The 20,373-nt window shown below is 44.7% G+C and overlaps 1 protein-coding gene across 8 annotated transcripts in view; it reads left to right on the top strand.

Moving 5' to 3' along the window:
• Positions 1–290: 290 nt before the first annotated feature.
• Positions 291–20,373, top strand: part of Ank2 (ankyrin 2) — a 575,390-nt gene continuing 555,307 nt past the window's right edge. For 7 of the 8 annotated variants that reach the window (XM_087627845.1, XM_087627842.1, XM_087627856.1 and 4 more), the window contains exon 1: positions 320–737. In XM_087627845.1, the coding sequence (XP_087483971.1) occupies positions 666–737 (72 nt within the window). In that variant the 5' untranslated portion in view covers positions 320–665. 8 annotated transcript variants of the gene reach the window in all.

The following is a 20,373-nucleotide window of genomic DNA, read 5'->3' as shown; positions in this document are numbered from 1 at the left end:
GCATTTGACAGGAGCTAAGGTCACAGTGGTATTCCCCATTCTGGTCACTTCAAATAAATGACTTGTTCCTCATCAAGAGGGAGTGGTTGGAAGGACAAAGAATGCGTGCGCTAGAGGTGGGTGGGTGGCTCGCCCACGCGGACAGGAGATCTGGCGTGAAGCGGGCGTGAGAGTGAATGGGAGCCGAACGGGCCCGCGCGGGGCAGGGAGGAGCAGCAGCCGGGCCTCCCGGGGGACGTCTCCCGGGCTGCGGGAGAGCCGCCGAGCTTCTTATCCCCACCCACCTCTCTAGCTCCAGCAGGCAGTGGTGCATATAGACATATTTCTGGGAGCTGTCCATGAGCTCATCGCTCTCCCGGCGCGCGGCGAGGGAAGGAGCCCTCCTCTTTCTCCCCGCGCCACCAGCAGCAGTCGCTTAGCGCGTGTCGCCGGCCCAGCCCGCAGCCTACCCGGGGTGCCATGGCCCTGCGGCACCCCGCGCGAAGGTAGGTGGGCTTGGGCAGCAGTCCCCCACAGGCGACCGCAGTCACGGTCCACCTTCTGCGGTCGCCTAGGAGCACCGGGGTCCCTGGCTGAGCCCGAACGCCGCAGGCCCGGAGCGGAAGAGACGAGGACACGCGGGACGGCTGGACTTGACCGAGGGAAGGAATTCTGAGACCGTGGACATGGCTTCTCCCACCTCCCCTGGCCCGGAGGGAGGGGCTTGCACCCAGCAGAACCCACCGCGGATCCGTCAGGTGGGTACTGGGTACAGGGGGTGCGCCACCCACGTCCTCGCCTCCCCCACCTCCCCCAAGGACTGGGACATCGACTCAGGGGACAGGGGCTGACCCCACTAGGGACCCATTCACATGAGCCTGGGCACTTCGCCTAGCCCAGGAGTATTCTTGAGACCTCTTTTTCACGGTCCACTTTGCACTCACGCCCCCTCACCCCTCCCCTCTACGCGCGCGCCTTTCTAAGCCAGGCGTGTAACTTCTGTCCGTACACACTCGGGCACACCCGCAAACTGATCTCTCTGCGCAGCACGGAGGCACACACCCAGTTGTCACATGACCCACTGCAGAGCTATACCGTTAGAAGCCACCTAGGGTGCTAGCTAGGATGGGGCTGTACCCCTGAATGGAGCTCCCTTAGGACTTTTGCCAGGCATGGCTGCAAACGTTGGCTTCTCACCCACAAGAGAGAAGGGACTTCAACTTTCAACACGGCTACCCCATCAATTGCAGCCATGTAGTTCATGCTCGCCCTACATCTATACTCACGCGGTTTGCCAGCACTCTAGCACCACAAGAAGGGCTTGCTTACTTGTCTGGCTGATTGAATAAGTCCTATTTTCTGTCTCTGTTATGTATATGTTAATAATTTTAAAAGGGAGTAGTGGTCCCGCGTGGCGGCCCACGGACTCCAGGGGATGAGGCTGGAGAATGCATTTGAGTTCGAGTTCAGCCTGGTCTACAAAGCAAATTCCAGGACAACTGGGGCTCCAGTCTCTAAAAATAAGGTGTGGTGGGGGCTGACGGGGGTGGGAGTGGGGTGGGAACATAGTACCCCATTCACTACTAATCTGATATTTCATAGTAGGCTTTTTCTCTGCACCTGCTGCCACAGGCAGGACCTCCACCCTTACTTAACCCTTAGATCCTCACAATGGTAGATTGGCCTCCTGCCTGTTCAGATGTGACGAATTGTTCTGAGATGTGATTTGCTAATGGCCAGGAAGGAACTTCTTTACCTAAGAGAACTGGATTCTTATGTAGGAACAGAGTACATCTATGGTTACTCTTTGGGCAGAAAGGCGATTCCCAGCAGAAGGGAATGGTGTCTTTCCTTGCAGAGTGAACTTTTTGAAGATCACTCAGAACTCCATAATTTATGAATGGATGATAGTAAATTTTGGTTAACAATTAACAAGGTCTTTGTCTCTTTTGACCCCTAACATCTCTAGGTAGATGTATTGTGGTATGTTCTTTTAATGGGGATTTTTTAATACAATACCTAAAAATTAATGAGAATTTCCTTTTCTGGCAGTCTGTTTCCAAAGGAATTGCTAGGGTTTGAAATCTTTATGGGGCCAGGATTCCAGTTTTATGACAGTATTTTTTTTTTTTTTTTGGTTCTTTTTTTCGGAGCTGGGGACCGAACCCAGGGCCTTGCGCTTCCTAGGTAAGCTCTCTACCACTGAGCTAAATCCCCAGCCCCATGACAGTATATTTTTAATTGCAGTTGAAGTTTTTTTTTTCCTTCAGAATTGTGAGAACAAGTATTAAATCTGGGTTAGAAATATTTATGCATGTAAGGATGAATAGGATGCTACTGTCTGCCGTGTAAGAGAAATTGAACGCTAAGCAAAAAATCATTTTTATAACTGTATTGGCTAAATTTGTTACTATGTGTGTGTAGCACTTGGACACAAATATTTAGGAGGCAAAAATCTTAAATGTGCTAATTTAAATACGATATAAGCATACACAGACATTTCTGTGAAGCCTAATTCTATATTTAGAACACTTTTACTGACCTTCGATATACTAGGGATGAAAATAGTTACTTGGAAAATTTGCCAGAAAGGTCATTGCTGTTTCGTAAAGGGGATACTTTACTGGGAAGACCTCATTAGGAGCTACAGATGACAGAATGCTGTAACATCGAAATTACCAACTGATGTCCTCTGTGCAGGGTTTCATTTTTTTTTTTTTTTTTGACCTTCCAGTACTCTTCTTAGGTGATTGGTGCATTAATTTGCATAGGATGTAGCAATGGGTTGCCCAGACTGGTCATTGTCCTCTATCTGACTTATCAGTGAGGTAGTACAGAAATACTGAAACCTCTGGTTGCAGAGTGGAATCTCCTCTCTGTCTGCAAGCGATATTAAACAAATTAGAAATAGCAAACCGGAAGCTACAACATGATGATCCAGCTACATGGCGAGCTGAGCTGTCATACACCCCTGTCACGCTGTGTTGTAACTGTGTCACGGTCTCCAGGACATATTTTATGTCCTTTATTCTTTTTCCTGTGGATTCTGGGTTTAATTGGCTCAAAATATGAACCTTCTCCCTCTTTCTGAACTATGTTGGGGGAAAAGTATAATTAAAAACACAGAAGTCCAAAGGAGTGAGAATTGTAATTGAGCACATTAAATGGCTTTTAGCAATAAACTCAATAATCATAATCTTAATATGTAATGAAAATTCAGAAATAAAAATATTTTAGAAACGATCTGATGAGTATATATTAAATGTAATTGGTAAATTAGTATATCTCATCAGTAATTTGAGTGAATCTATGCTGCGTTGCCCAACAATGGTGCTTGCCTTTAATCCCAGCTCTCGGGAGGCAGAGGCAGGTAGATCTCTTGAGTTTAAGGGCCTACAAATCAAATTCCAGAATAGCCAGAAAGGTTTTCTACACAAAGAATAACTGCACAAAACAAACAAATAAAAAAAGGGGAAGAAAGAAAGAAACAAAGAAGATGTGCTACATTAAAATTCACTTACTATATACTCATTCATAAGTTTTCCTCAATTTTTAAGATAGATAAATTCTTATGCTGTCTTTTGAGCATATTCCCCAGGCTCCATTCTATTCTCTTTGGTTTTGTTAAGGATAGCATTTCAGAGCCCAGGTGGCCTCCAACTTGCTATATAATGGAGGATGAACTTGAACTCCAGATGCTCCTGATTCCAGGGGTGAGTTACCAAGCAGGATGCAAAATAATGTTTGCATCCTAAGCTAGGCGGACAGGAAAAAGAGTGGGGATGGGTACACACCTGGAATCCTATCCCCTAGAGGACTAGTCAAGAAGGTCTCCTTGAGTTCAAGGTCAACCGTGGGAGAGAGCAAGGCCTTACCCAAAAAGAAAAAGACAAAAGAAAGAAAGCAGAGAAGACAAAACCATTTCTTATAAGTAAATACAGATTTTAAAATTTTAGGGGTTGGAGATTTAGCTCAGTGGTAGAGCGCTTGCCTAGGAAGCGCAAGGCCCTGGGTTCGGTCCCCAGCTCCGAAAAAAAGAACCAAAAAAAAAAAAAATTTACAATGAAAGCATCCTCACTGGAACATTGAACTGTCTATGGAGTCCTCTTCAAATTTCGACAACATGGATATTTTTCAGTATTTTGTTTTGATCCTTTCTCTAGTAATGAGCTTAAATAATACCTATGTTTGCATAGGTATAAATGCCAGTGTATGACTGAATTCACTTTTTTATCACTTGCTATATTTATGCTCTTGTTTAACTATTCGATATATGGTTGGACTTTTTAGCAAATGCTATTTTTACAACTTGACTTTTGGAGTAAGAGATCACATTATTATTGATGTGTGTGGTGTGTGTGTGTGTGTGTGTGTGTGTTTGTGTGGTATGTGTGTGTGTATGTGTGTGTTTATGCCTGTGCATATACACATAGTGTAAGTGTGGGCACACATGCCATGGTGTACATGTGTAGAGTCAGTTGCGAGGATTGAACTCAGGTCACCAGGATTACAAAGCGAGTGCGTATGCTAGCATAAGCTGAACAACTGCACAGCTTTGGACCGAAGTGTTTTTTGTTTTGTTCTTTAGAACTTTTAGAACATGATACAACATGTTCATGATGCAGCCAAGTATCTTTATATGAAGTGGTTAAAAATGAGAGTCAAGGAAAGGTGGCCTTTGACTTCATTTTTGTCCTTACTGAATGCCCCTTAGAAGAGAGAAAACCAAAACCAAAAAAACATATCAATATGCTGTATTATCCTGCCAGTAAGAAAGTAGATGTAACAGTAACAAAAGGAGGAGGGTACTTAAGGTATAACCAGTGAGGATACCTTCTGGCTTCCAAGTTTAGACTTTCCATTTAAACACACGCACACACACACACACACACACACACACACACACACACACACACACACACAAACAAGCAAAAAAATGCTCACATTTTATTTTCATAATAAAGTTCAGAAGTATTCTTTGCTCCTTTGAAATTCATAAGTCAAACCAGGAAGACATATATCCTCCGTGTCAGCTTGTGTTCCCTTGTGTGTTTCTTTGTGTGTGTTCATTTCCTTATGGTACGGAGGACGGACACCATGGCCTGGCCCTGCTAAGCCACACTGTACCAGTGAGCTACACTCCCACCCCTACCCCATGCTTTTTGTTCAGACAGGGTCTGGTGTATCCCAGGCCAGCTTTACACTCGCTTTCCAGCTGAAAATGATCTTGAGTTTCTCTTCTTGCTGTCTCTACTCCCAGGGCTGGGATTCTAGGGATGTGTCACCATGTCATCGAGTTACCATGTCACCACACCTGATTTTATGAGATGAACAAACCCAAAACTCTGTGTTTGTGGTAGGCAAGCATTTTATTAACCTCTAAGCACCCCCACCCCCACCCCCATGATTTTAAGATAGGATCTGGTTGTCTAGGCTGGCTTTGAACTTGCAATCCTTCTGCTTCAGTCTCCTAAAGACTTGGTACAAGGAACACATTATGAGCCTTGCATTTTATTTTTCATCCATTTTCTAACCTCATAAAAGAATGGGTTAAGAAATGGTAGTTTAGGTTAGGCCTTTAATTCCAGCATTTGGGAAGCAGAGGCAGGCAGATCTCTTAGTTTGAGGCCCGCCTGGTCTATAGAATGAGTTTCAGAATAGCCAGGGCTGCACAGAGAAACAAAAACAAACAAACAAACAAAAGATAGTTTTACAACTGAATTATCTTTACACACCATATATGCTAAGAGACCCTACGGGCTGATGGTTCTTTTTTTTTTTCTTTTTTTGGTTCTTTTTTTTCGGAGCTGGGGACCGAACCTAGGGCTTTGCGCTTCCTAGGCAAGCGCTCTACCACTGAGCTAAATCCCCAGCCCTGCTGATGGTTCTTTTATGGTACTGAGGCTGCAAGTCTTTGAGGCCCAATGGGATGATCTTATTCTTTGAGCCAAAAATGTAATGACACTGCTTCCTTGGTGATCAGTAGTTTTCCAGGGCCTCTGGGTATAGCTGTCATTTCATTCATGGAAACAAAAGTGTTCTTTTTGTGTGTCCTGTGGTAATTTAGAGACCTCTCATGTGGCAGTAATAAAACGTTTACGAGAAGCCAGCCATGGTACTCAGCTTCGTGGTACTCCCAGAAATCCTGGGAGGAGATATCCTTATTCCCATTTCGAGGTGACACCGTACGAATTTAGGAAGACTACTGTGGTTGAAGTTCACAGACAGAGTTTCAACCTGGGGATCTAAAATGGGTCTTGGTGGCTCCGGTCACAGTCGCTGTTCACCGTCTTGCTCGTCTGAGCTGAGGATCATGACTACTGTGGAGCTCCTCCAAGCCCTCTGGTGCGCCTAGCTTACTGCAATTATTCTCGTGGAATTCTCTTTTGAGCTGCCTTAACTTGACTGTGGGTTTTAAGCAGAAGTGAAATTACTCGAGTCCGTCAAGTGAGAATAAGCTGAATTCTCTCTCCATGTCCATGATCTCTAAAAGAGAATTTTGCCAGCATCCAGGTTGCTGAAAGCAGAGACTGACTCACTTAGATTTTGTTTCTTCTGGGGGCTACACAATTATTTCCTGCTATCTGTTCACACTCCTGAAAAATGTCAGGTTTTGAATAATTCGAGCTAATGGGGAATCTCCCTGAACAGGTCCTCCCTGTACCCTAAAATATTTCCAATGTCAAAAATTTCTATTTCTGGGGTTGGGGATTTAGCTCAGTGGTAGAGCGCTTGCCTAGCAAGCACAAGGCCCTGGGTTCGGTCCCCAGCTCCGAAAAAAAGAAAAAAAGAAAAAAAATTTTCTATTTCTTGTATCAATTCTATTCTTTGTATAGACATGTCAAGTTGTTAGGGATACACTTTATGGATGTGTATATATCTCTCTGCACACACACACACACACACACACACACACACTTATATATAATTACATCTTATATAAAGTCCTGTGTTTGGTCCCATCACTGAACAAAAAAATGCTATTTTAAATTTTCATGCCGTATAAAGTGTTGGGGTCTTGGGAGAGTACAGTTGAATTTGGACAGTGAAAGGATGGGAGAAAGAGGCAGTAAATTAATATGGCAGTGTATGACCATTTAAATTTATGTTTCAAATGTAAACTTTTGTTTGTATTTATTGTTTTTTAGATACAGGGCCTCCTTTAGCCCAGGGTGGTCTAGAACTTGCTTTGTAGATTAGGATGGTCATGGATTACTGATCTTCCTGCCTCTCCTTTCATATTGCTGGAATCACAGGCCTGTGTTTCCATGCCAGGCTTTACATTTTGCTTTTAATTTGTGTACAGTAAAATTCTCTTTTATATAGTTTAACAAGTTTTGATAAATGTTCAAGGTATAATGGTCACCATCCAGCTACAGTATAGTTTTACTACTTTGTAACATTCTATCTGCCAATCCTGTGGTCCAGCATTCACCTGCATGTGACGCCTGCTAGCCAGGGTTCTATTCTCTGTCTCTATTTCTGTGTGTGTGTGTGTGTGTGTGTGTGTGTGTGTGTGTGTGTGTGTGTGTGGTGTGTGTGTGTATGGTGTGTGTGTGTGGTGTGTGTGTGTGGTGTGTGATGTGTGTGTGGTGTGTGTGTATGTGGTGTGTGATGTGTGTGTGTGTGGTATGTGGTGAGTGTATATGGTGTGTGATGTGTGTATGGTATGTGTGTGGTGTGTGGTGTGTGATGTGTGTATGGTGTGTGATGTGTGTATGGTATGTGTGGTGTGTGTGTGTGTGTGGTGTGTGGTGTGTGTGTATGTGTGCTGTGTGCTGTGTGTGTGTGTGGTGTGTGATGTGTGTATGGTGTGTGTGTTGTGTGTAGTGTGTGTGTATGTGGTGTGTGTGTATGTGTGCTGTGTGGTGTGTGTGTGTGGTGTGTGATGTGTGTATGGTGTGTGTGTTGTGTGTAGTGTGTGTGTATGTGGTGTGTGATGTGTGTATGGTGTGTGTGCTGTGTGCTGTGTGTGTGTGTGTGGTGTGTGATGTGTGTATGGTGTGTGTGTTGTGTGTAGTGTGTGTGTATGTGGTGTGTGTGTATGTGTGCTGTGTGCTGTGTGGTGTGTGTGTGGTGTGTGATGTGTGTATGGTGTGTGTGTTGTGTGTAGTGTGTGTGTATGTGGTGTGTGATGTGTGTGTGTGGTGTGTGGTGTGTGTATATGGTGTGTGATGTGTGTGTGTGTGGTGTGTGGTGTGTGTATATGGTGTGTGATGTGTGTGTGTGTGGTGTGTGGTGTGTGTATATGGTGTGTGATGTGTGTATGGTATGTGTGTGGTGTGTGGTGTGTGATGTGTGTATGGTGTGTGTGTTGTGTGTAGTGTGTGTGTGTGTGTATGGTGCGTGTGTGGTGTGTGTGTGTGGTGTGTGGTGTGTGTGTATGTGTGTGGTGTGTGTGTATGTGTGGTGTGTGTGTGTGTAGTGTGTGTGGTCAGTGTGTAGTGTGGTGTGTGTGTGTAGTGTGTGTGGTGTGTGTATGTATGGTGTGTGGTGTGTGTGTGGTGTGTGTGGTGTGTGTGGTGTGTGTATGTGTGGTGTGTGGTGTGTGTGTGTGGTGTGTGTGGTGTGTGGTGTGTGTGTGTATGTGTGGTGTATGTGTGTGGTATGTGTGTGTGTGTGGTATGTGTGTGTGTGGTGTGTGCGGTATGTGTGTGTGGTGTGGTGTGTGTGTGGTGTGGTGTGTGTGTGGTGTGGTGTGTGTGTGGTGTGTGTGTGTGTGTGGTGTGTGTGTGGTGTGTGTGGTGTGTGTGTAGTGTGTGTGGTGTGTGTATGTGTGGTGTGTGGTGTGTGTGTGTATGTGTGGTGTATGTGTGTGGTATGTGTGTGTGTGGTGTATGTGTGTGTGTGGTGTGTGCGGTATGTGTGTGTGGTGTGGTGTGTGTGGTGTGGTGTGTGTGGTGTGGTGTGTGTGTGGTATATATGTGTGTGTGTGTGTGGTATGTGTGTGTGTGTGGTGTGTGGTGTGTGTGTATGTGTGGTGTGTGTGTATGTGTGGTGTGTGTATGTGTGGTTGTGTGTGTGTGTGTGTGTGTGTATGTGTGTGTATTTACTAGTGCTGGATATTGAACACAGGATCTGATATATGCTAGGCAAGGGCTCAGCCACTGAGCTATATGCCAAGCCCCAGTCCCGGACCTTTTCGCCTTTCTCAGAATGTCAGATAAATAGCATTACCTGGAATACATCCAGTTGAAATCGATTTTTCTTCCACTCAGCCTGCAAAGCCCATCTAAGTTATTGCGTGTGTCAACATTTTATTCCTTGCTGTTGCTGAGTTGTATCTATTGTGTGGTCTAACGTGCCTGGCCATTCACTAGATGAATATTTTGGGTTGTGTCCAGGTTAGGGTAATTATGAATGAAGTTGCTATTAAATATTTGTATATAGGTTTTTGTGTGAGTATAAGATTGTGTTTCTCTTGGATATGTTTCTGTCTAGGAATAGGATTGCTGGATCATATGTGTGCTGGATAGTTTTATGTCAACTAAAGTTATTTGAGAAGAGGAAACTTCAATTAAGAAAACCCCTCCATGGGGTTGGGGACTTAGCTCAGTGGTAGAGTGGGGCCCTGGGTTTGGTCCTGAGGATCATGGGGGTGGGATGGGGGACAAAACAACAAAAAGAAAATGCCTCCATAAGATTGGGCTTTAGGCAAGCCTGTAGGGCATTTTCTTAATTAGTGATTGGTAAGGAAGGCTCAGTCCATAGTGGGTGGGAGGCTGGTATTCTGGGTTCTATAAGAAAGTAAGCTGAACAAACCACAAGGAGCAAGCCAGTAAGCAGCACTCCTCCATGACCACTACATCAGCTCCTGTGTACAGGCTCCCTCCCTGTGTGAGTTCCTGCCTTGACTTCCCACAGTGTCGGACTAAGATGTGGAAGTATAAGCCAGATAATCCCTCCAACCAGCACCCCCCCCCACCCACACACACTTGATTTTGGTCATGGTGTTTCATCACAGCAATAGTAACCCTCAGTACAAGATTGTGGGTGCATGTTTAGATTAATAAGGAGCTTCAAACCAGGCAGCGGTGAAGCCTGCCTTTAATGCCAGCACTTGGGAGACAGAGGCAGGCAGATCTCTGTGTTTGAGGCCAGCCTGGTCTGCAGAGCAAGTTCCAGGATAGATAGAGCGACACAGAGAAACCCTGTGTTGGAAACAAAAACAAACACAAACCACAAAACCAACAAGCCAAAACAGGGATTAGTTTTGTTCTATACAAGACTAAATCAACACGATGCATACATAGTACTAAATGTCCTAAGATGTTAAGAAGTAATGGGAAAAATTATAGGCATTTTATACAATGTAAAAATGCTAGCCTAGCACGTTGGGAGCTTGGGAGAGAAAAATAAACATCCAAGTCAGTTTTGCCAAATATTAATGCGAAATAAGGAGGGGCTTCAGTCTTCATTCGCTGTGAACTATAAAGATTAGTGGTTTATGTTTTTATAAGTAGTTATCATATGACCAGATTATGCTATATCGAGGAACTAATTACCTACGTCCAGTGATCTGTAGCGGCCTCCAGTTCAGTAGTCTGTTGTGGTAACTTTTAAAGTAGTTTTCTCGATCAATTCCTGAGTGACAAATCACTGAGAACACGGGAGCATCACAGAGCAGCAGTCATGAGTTTTGCTCATGGACCTGCAGTTTGGTTAGAGTGAGGGGGAATCAGCTAGATGACTCCTCAGGCGGGGCAGGAACCGTCTAAGCTGAGAGCTGCTAACATATCCGGTGCTGAATGGGGTGCACAGCCAAGCCTGTGCATAGACACTGCAGGAAGGGAAGGATGACCATTACCACAATGGCGCTGATCCTGACTGGGCACCAGCTACACAGTAGCACTGCTCTGAGCACTTCCTGTTTAACCACCTCATCGGATGGAAACGGCAGGTACAATTACAGTCCCCGTTACTGACGGGAGGAAGGAGACACAAGCAGATTAAACAGTCGGCTTATGTCATGCAAGCAAATGACAAGAGCCAAGCACTCAGACCCAGGCAGCCGGGTGGCAGGAGCCTCCTCTCCTATCTCCAAGAGCAACAGGATGTCGACTGGTCGTGCCAGGTCCAGGGACAAAACAAGTAAGTAACTGAGGTACATAGTACCATAGTGTCTAAGTAAAAATGAGTTTTTACACACCTACAGTGAGCAAAATAATTGTCTTTTAAATACAGACTGTAGCCCCAGACTTGTTCATTCCGGTTTTATTCAGTCTTCCATACCATGACCAGGAGTCAGACCAACTCCCGCCCAGCTCCTCACTGCATGCACTGGATGAATCTTCTCTACATTGGCACGTAGCTCCCAGAGCACGGCGGCAGAGGAAGTGTAGAAGTGAAAGGTCTCTTCACGATGTAGTTCTGGAACCTCCCGAGGTCCCTTCGCTGAATTCTATTGGTCAAGGTGGTCCAGGTTCACCCGAATCCAAGGAGGAGAAGCCAGAGATGAGCTTTTGAGACACACCAGGGTTGGAGAGTAGCACCACATCAGAAGAACAGCGTGCGGGATGGTGTGTGAGCCTTCTCTGGAAGTACGCCCTGCTACAGAGAGCGGGTGCTAAGCTGACAGGAAGTAAGCCGGTGTCAAACCAGACTGAGCCTGGTATTTGCCGTCGTGATAAGAACTAGTCGAAAATTATTTTATGGGAGGTAATTTGTCACAGCTTCATGAATCACTGTATCGAGCACTACACTTGATTTGTACCGTCTCCTTAATAGGCCAGAGAACCTAGATGTGGGTCTGCTTGTAAGTTTCTGACAGTGTTAGGCTGCACCACCCTTAAAGCCAATAGACATCCGTACCTACAGCCATTCACTGTGGGGTGTGTGTGTGTGTGTGTGTGTGTGTGTGTGTGTGTGTCTGACCACTCCCTTTCCTACTGAGTGAGGAGTGCCTGGAGACGGGAGACTCAGACACAAATCATCTACTCTCAACTGTTCCCTGGAAGTCAGGACATGGGATTCTTGTCACACTGATCTCAAAGGGCTGCTAATTCGCACCTGTTTGTAGTGGGCAGCCTATAAGGCCAGTATGCACACCCTGAAACCCATTGATGTCCATTTATTTGCTGGGTTTAGAGGCTGAGAGTAAAGGCTGTGGTATACTTCACTTTGGAAGTAGAGGTCAAACTGTTACCCACTGGATACAATTTGTTTAAGGTTTAAATAATATACTTTTCATATGCATTTAGCTTAATACCTGTTCCTTGTAAATACTCTTTTTTATTGTTATATAATGAATGCTCAATAAATATCCACTTCCTCACTTTCCCAAGGACCACAGGAGGAGAGACAGATGTTCTCCTGCATGGTAGACACATCTGGCATTAGGTTGTAAGATTCCCCTGTCGCTGCCTGAGTTAGTCTCAGTAGATCATAAGCATTCATTTTGTAATCTAATAATTAATCTTAGGGATCAATTGTTAAACCAAATAGAATTAAGCTTGTAGCTCAGTTGTGGACTGCTTACCAATCCCTATCATATGGTACATACAGCCGTGGCTTTATGTACCCCCAGCACTGCCAAAAAAATTCTACCAAAAATTCAAAACAAAGCATGAAAGCAAACACATAAAAATTTGGGTGATACAGAATTGTATAAAGACGTAGCAATTGTAAAACATGACAGGCTGGAAATGGAGCTCAATAAGTAGACTGCTTGCCTGTTATGACTGGAGCCCTGGCTTCCGTCTCTAGCACTTAAATCAGGAATGGTAGAACATGTCTGTAACACCAGCACTTTCAACGTGGAGGCAGAAGGGTCAAAAGCTTAAAGTCAAGGCTGGAGAGCCCCCTTGGTGGTTAAGAGCACTGGATGCTCTTCCAGAGGACCTGGGTTCAATTCCCAGCACCCCACTGGCAGTTTACTGCTCTCTTTAACTCCAGTTCTAGGGATCCCACACCCTCACACAGACACCAGTGCAGACAAAACACCAAATCACATGTAATATAAATAAATATCTAAAAAAATTTAAAGTCATCCTTCGGAGCATAGAGTTGAATACCAGCCTGGAATACATGAGAACTTATCTTCAGAATAAAAGATAGATAGATAGATAGATAGATAGATAGATAGATAGATAGATAGATAGATAGATAGATACACACACATGTTTATGTTGTGAAAAAAAACCATAATTTTAACTTGAATCTCCCGATTCCTACATTTCGGTTAGCCAATTGTCATTCACTATACTACAAGTTTTAAAACAAAGTTATCATGCTTTCTTTTTTGTTTATTTTAGTGTTTTGAGACAAGGATTTTCTGTATAGCCCTGGCTATCCTAGAACTCATTCTGTAGACCAGGTTGGACTTGAACTCAGGGATCTGCCTGCCTCTGCCTCCCACGTCCTGGGGCTGAGGTGTACATTGCCACACCCACCTTATTGTGCTTTTTTTTAAGTTGAAGGAGTTATTGAAGGATGTTCACAAATGTTTGCATAGGAAGAGCAAATGACTCCAATTTAGCCTCTACAATCCTCTAAGTCAGTGGTTCTCACCTTTTCTAATTCTGCAACCCTTTGATGCAGTTTCTCATGTTGTGGTAGCCGCCCCCCCCCCCAACTATAAGAATTATTTCATTGCTACCTCATAACTGTAATTTTGCTACTGTTATGAATCACAACATAATATCTGATATTTCCAGCAGTCTTAGGCGACCCCTGTGACAGGGGCAATCAATCCCTAAGGTTGAGAACCACCTTAGACTGTGCTTTTGAAATAAAAAATGTATTCTAAAGCTGTGTGTGATGGTGCATAGCTTAAATCCCAGCACTCAGGAGGCAGAGCAGGTAGATCTGCCTGAGTTCAGGACCAGCCTGGTGTACAAAGTGAGATCTTGTCTCAAAACAAAACAGTGAAGTAAAAGAAAAGCAAAAAGAACAGTGTGTGTGTATAGAGTATAGATAACTCTTTCAAAGAGTCACGAGGTAGATAATTCTTGGGAGTACCATTGTTCCATCAAAGGCTGCTTTTTACTCATTCCTATCTGAGTTCCGCAATGTGGAAAACTCAAGGTGATAAAAGCAATAATGACTTTTGACCTTTGGTATGCAATTTCCAGTAAAGCTTTTTTATTATTATATTCTGCTAATTCTTTGTTTCCTTTTTAATGTTGCCTGCTTGTCTGGGGGACTATAACAGAGTGATAATCCCCGAGTTCAGTTTCTAAAACTAAAATTAGGTCAGAAGATGACTTAGTGGAATGGTTGTTCTGTCTTCTGCCCGGTTCTCAGGACTGAACTCAGATGACCAGCTTGCACGGTGAGGCCCTGTGGGCATCCACTGAGTGTCCACGGAGCCATCTCATTGGCCCCAGGTAGTTTTGATTTGTTTAGTTTTTTCTTGGAAAAGCTGGAACTGGATTTACAAATGGTTGTGAGTGCCATGCGGATGCTGGGAAAGGAACGGGGGTCCACTGGTTGAGTGGTTGAGGCTCTTAACCTTGGCGTCATCTCTCCAGCCCCCCAGATATCTTTTTATAACAATGCTAAGGAAGATGTTTTCCATTCAAAACTTTTACCATGCTAATAAGAGAATTAATAGGGAATGGCACAGCCATAGTAGAATGGGTTTGGTCACTAAGTTCTGAGCCATTCATTAGCGAGACTCAAATCCCATATTGTTATTTCTCAGCAGTGCCTTTGCTGAGGTTTGTAAACTCCCTTGTCTTAGGACCGTTATCGTCTACTATTATCTTTATGTCAGCCATTTTTATCTTTTTCTTTTCTCAGTGCTGGGAATTGAACCCATAGCAAACGATGTCAATCATCACTTGACTACATCATCGGCCGTATTCGTTAATCCTATTCGTGTTCTCGAGGTTACGTTATCCTTTGATTCCTGAGGTGTTTTCCTTCTGTCAATTTCCTAGGAAAATCTTCTGTTATATATCTGCTTGACAAGCTGACAGTAATGTGAGTCTAACCAGCCTCTTCATATTTTTTTTTCTATTTATTATTTGTAATGCTGAGGATTGAACTTGGGGCTTCTTGTATTCTTTTGTCTTGAACTTAGATGTACTTGGTCTTGGTGGTTGGTAAGCTATGGCTGGGGTCGACAGTATATAGATTCTTTTGTTTGTTTCTTTTGGGTTTTTTGAGACACAGTTTCTCTGTGTAGCCCTGTCTGTCTTGGAACTCACTCTGGGCCTGGAACCCAAAAATGTTCTTGCCTTTACCTCCTGAGTGCTGGGGTCAAAGGTGTGGGTCACCACTGCCCGGCTTAGATGTTCTAAACGATATCTTTGAGGATGGTCTCTGGATCCTTTTCAGGCTGCAAACACAACTGTCTGGGTTGGGGTTCAGACTAGTTGCTCTTCTGTGAGAGAGAACTAGAAGCAGCTTGAGGATGTGCCCCAGTTCAGGGCTGGAGGGACAGAAGAGTGTCCCAGTCAGGGCTTGTCATAATCCAGTGCATGGTATCTCACAGCCGGAAGAAGTTGGAAGAGGTTTCCTGACCTACATTACTGGAATTTACTTTTCCTTTTAATGAACTTAAGCAAGCATTTTTGTTTTGTTTTGTTTTGTTTTATTTGTGCAGGATTGAACAGTTTAAATTCTTCCTAGTTTTTTTTTTTTATTTTTAATTAGCATAGAAAGTAATGCACTTTCTTTTGGCATTTTCCAGTTACTTTGTTTTTCTTGATTGTCCTTGAAAAGGTTTTTGTTTGTTTGTTTGGTTGGTTGGTTGGATTTTTTTACTTTTTTCCTTCAATGAGATACTGAGAATTGAATACCTGTCCCCATGGTGCTATGCAGATTCTCCCCTCACCCTCGAGCTATATCTCTAGTTGTTCCTTGAATCTCTATTTTGAGACATTGTTTTACAAATGTGCCCAGGCTTGAACTAACTCCATAGCTCTGGAACCTTCTTTGCTCTCCACCCCTGACTTCTGTCTCCTGGGCTCAGGGATAGAGAGGTCTGAGGAATGCTGAGGGCAGTACGAAAGAGTGTAAGGCAGTGGGGAGGGAAAATGTGTGAAATACCCACCCTCACAAAGCCTTTACCTAAAGGTGTCCTAATCTTTTTAAAAAGCCATTAAAAGATTTTTTTTAAAAAATCATCTATTTCACTAAAGAAGAAGTGAATCTCTGGGAATCTTCCACAGCATCTTCCCCACAAGCTGTTTGTTCACCTCCGTTTTTCCTATATAATGCATGGCCCGTTGCCAGGCACTTGGCATTAAAAGCCAGACTCCTGGAAATGCAATTTTTCAAACCCATTAACCTTTATTAAACTCTTATGAAGAAGAATCGCCCTTTTCTCCTGCAGCGTATGATCCGGTATGAGTTGGATTTGACTGACATTTGACCCCCAAGTCTGTCCGAAGACGGGCTCATAAAACTCAGATCTTTTTAGAGGCTTTTATGGAAACTGAGTTTCTCTTCTGCTGTTCATATCATCAGGCAACTTCTCCCTCATTCTGGAAATGGCTTCTCGGTAAGAGCAGCCATGACGTGAGGGAAGATGATAAATGCATGGTTTCATGCTATCACCTCCCATTGTGAACGTGATCCAGGCCCAGGGACTGGCTTGTAGTTGCCAGCACTCTACAAGTAAAGTGAGAGGATGCTGGGAATCTGCCTGGGTAACACTGCAGGAAGACGACTTCTCAAACCTAAATCAGTGATGGAACTGGAGAGCTGACTCAGCAGTTAGGAACACTTGCTGTTTGGTTTCCAAAGCCCATGTCTGTCTCACATAGCTTCTTATTCTAGCCCCAGGGTGATGTGACACCCCTTTCTAGCATCTGACGCAACCCCATACACATGCCACACACGTACAGGCACGCCGAGAAATACAAGTAGAGTAAATCTTTTGAGAGCTGAGTACACGCACGTACATTTCTAACGTCATGAGCACTAATCGCTGTCATAATGCTAACTGTGCTGCGCGCTCTCCTCCTTCACATGCTGGGACTTTGCTCAGCAGCGGCCTTTTCCTTTCTACCCCCATCCATTGCGCTTCTCTGCTTGTAGAGACTGGACCAAAGCTGTACCTGACAGCAAGGTGAAACCAACTAACTCACCCATTGTGGCCAGAGGGATGCTTTTGCTCGAACGTTTTGCAAATGTCCTGAATCTTACAAGGCTTTTTACCAACCAGTTTTGATTTTTCGAGCCCTTTTGACTTCCGGAAGTTGTTCTCAATGAGGCTGAAGAGCAGATATTCAGATACTCAGATAAGGCCAATGTGAGTTTGGGATGTGAGTTTCGGCTGTAGATACCATTCATCATCCAGCAAGTATATCCGCTTCCTCTGAAGTCCGGATGCTCGGACTTCCTTAGAGGGCGGGTATCTGAGCCTCTGTGGCTAACACTTCAAGTGTTCTATCTCCTCACTCTCGAATCTGATAGTGATCACAGGTGAGAGATAAAGAGGTCATGGGTGGTGGAGCATGCTTGGAATGCCAGCACTCAGGAGGCTGATCCACTCGGGTTGCCAGCAGTTCAAGTCCTGTCTGAACAAGAGCCTGTCTTGAGCAGAGCGAGAACTGGGTGGGCCTGGTGGCATACACTTTTAATCTCAGCACTCTGGAGGCAGAGACATGTGGATCTTTGAGTTCAAGGCCAGCCCGGTCTACAGAGCAAGTTTTGGGACAGCCAGGACTACTTGCATCAGTAACAAAACAAAACAAACAAAAACCAACCAACCAAACAACCAACCCAATCGACAAATATATGGAAACCAATATAAAACAACCTAGAACTAGGAAAGCCAGGACTGTCTTTTCATACCTGTCATTCCAGCTCTTAAGAGAGAGGCAGATTGATCTTACATTTGAGGACAGCCTAGGCTACATAGTAAGATCCTAATTCAAAAAAGTAATAAGGCCTGGTGATGTCGCTCACCCGTTAGAACACTTGTTTATGCATGGCCCTGGGTTTGAGCCCCAGCGATGGAGAAAAAAAAGAGAGAAAAAAAAAAGAAAGAAAAAAGAGACTCAGACTTAGCAGATTTCTCAAGATCAAAGACAAGTAAAAGACAGAATAAGGGATCCAAGCCCACATTCGTGAGACACGGAAGCCTGCAGCCTTAAATAGCACACGGAATGCCACCGCCTTATGGCAGCTGTCAGGCTGGAGCCTGGAAACACGGACGCAAATACTCTCAACAGGGGGACAACCAACCAAAGAATACACTGTGATCATCTCGGCGGTTGGAGTTTCACGTTCCCATGCAACAAGGACCTTTGTTCGCTTGGTGAATTCAGAAGTCACAGAGAGGCTGGAGCTTAAGGATTACTAAGGGCTTGAAGCATGGTGAAGACCAGGAGGGACCTTGTCAAGGAACGGCTGTAGGAGAGGGGACAGAGCATAAGGAGTGTGTTTGTCACCGTGACTGGTTCGTGGTTCTCCTAGCACATAGTCACTTTTCCTCATGCCAGTCACTCATCCCTGCAGCGTCTATTATCACGACAGGCTTCTGTCGCTTCAGTGGCACACCTCTTATTATTCCAGGTTTTTATCTGCCCGATTACCCATCAGCTCCTGCAGAGTGGACTGGGCTCCTCCATAGCTCTTGCTCTCTGTGATCTACTCCAGCTGCCCTCTTTGCCCCCTATCGTGGGTGGGACCCTCCCGGCAGTCCTGTTTCTGAGCTGGAACCCTTGAACTACCTTTGATTTCTCTCTTCCTTCCTCTCACTTTCACTGACCAGAGTCAGGCCTACACGGTGCCGTTTCCAGCCAGATTGTGACATTTCCCAGTTGACTTCACTCTGCTCTGCCTTCTTCTATACGTCGGGTTCTGCAGTCACACCATTTGAGCCTTTCAAATTTGAGCTTCAGGCTTTGGCATTCTAAATTGCCTCCAGGCTAACAGGGTCGGCTCTGGCAAAGGCCACAATATAGTTGTGGTTTACTCTTTGATGGTGTGTCTTCATTTCTCTTCTGGCATATCCTTGCTTCTGCCTCCAAACTGTATGACAGCTACTCATTTCTCTGTTAATTTTTCCAAAACACAGATTTGCAGGTCTGCACACACAAGTGCCCAGTGCATACTTGTATACACACATACACACAGTAGTTAAGGTTTCCATAAACTGGCCTTAAATTTTAGGACTTTCCTGACTATGCCTGGGAGAGTTGATTCAGTAGCTCTCCCAGGTCCTCAGTGGTGCAAACATCTCTAACCCTTCTACACTGCAACCCTTAGCTGACAGCTAAGTCACAAGAAGGCTGCCTCCCTTCCAAGTATCTTGTTTTCTTGCAATGACTCCCAAAGAAGCAAGGACTAGGGGTCCAAAGCTCTTTCTCACAAGTTTGGGATGCAGTCCAGTGCCAGAGGATGCTACCCTTCCCTCTAGCTTTGGAAATGGTATCTCTTGTCGCTCAGGATGGCTTCAAACTTCCTATGTAGCTGAGAATGCCCTTGACCTCCAGGTCTCTAGAGTGCTGGGATTCCAGGCAGGAGCTACTGTTTCCGGTTTACGTGTTGCTGGAGACTAACTCTGCAGATTCTTGTGTGCTAGGTGGACGCTGCTAATTGAGTTGCGTTCAGCAGATGCTTTCCTATGTGTGAAACCCCGGGTTCACTCTTCCTCCAAGGTCTTTCTCTGGGGCAGAGAGATGGCTTAGAGTGTTAAAGTGCTTTTGCACAAGGCCGGCAAACCGAGTTAAATCTCTGGAGCCTACAGAAAAATGGAAAAAGCAGCCAGGTGGTGGTGGTGCACACCTTTGCTCCCAGCACTTTGGAGGCAGAGACAGGTGAATCTCTGTGAGTTCAAGGACAGCCTGCTCTATAGGATGAGTTCCAGGACAGCCAGGGCTACATGGCGAAACTGCCTCAACTCCAACTTTCCCAAAAAAAGTGGAAAAGCAAACCAGCTCTACAGTCTTGTCCTCTGACCTCTATACATACATGTGGGACATGAACACCACACGGTCATGCACATACACACACACAGATAAATAAAGTCTTCCATGTTCACATCTCCGCCCAGGGAGTAAGTTTGCCTAGAAGTCATCTTGCAAATGCCTTCTGCTACGTTGGTGGTAGAATTGGATCCTGTGCCCCTCCACTTCTAAAAAATCCGAAACTGAATTTTGTTGGGGAACATTAGAGAAAGGATTAGTGACCCAACCCACAACAGCTGCTGTTACCTACAGAAAGCACTATTTAATACGAAGACTTGTAACCCTGGAATCAACTTACTGTAACTATGCCTCTCGCCCCTGTTATGTTGAAGGATGGAGTCCTCTATATTCAGTTTACCTAGCTCAATGGAAGGAAAAGCAATTTTCCGTTTCTGTTAGCTGTTGCTACAAGGGTTTGATAGAAACATCCTGGTTAATGTTGCCATGGTGATCAAAGCTGTACCACCTAAAAGATTGCTTTGAGCATTTCTTTAGAGCATCTGACAGTGAGGGACACAGGTGACCT

Source organism: Rattus norvegicus, chromosome 2 (assembly GCF_021556685.1).
Source record: "Rattus norvegicus strain SHRSP/BbbUtx chromosome 2, alternate assembly SHRSP_T2T, whole genome shotgun sequence".
In the NCBI taxonomy this organism is placed as follows: domain Eukaryota; kingdom Metazoa; phylum Chordata; class Mammalia; order Rodentia; family Muridae; genus Rattus; species Rattus norvegicus.
The sequence above is the reverse complement of the archived record's forward strand: the minus strand, read 5'-3'. Positions and strand labels throughout refer to the sequence as shown.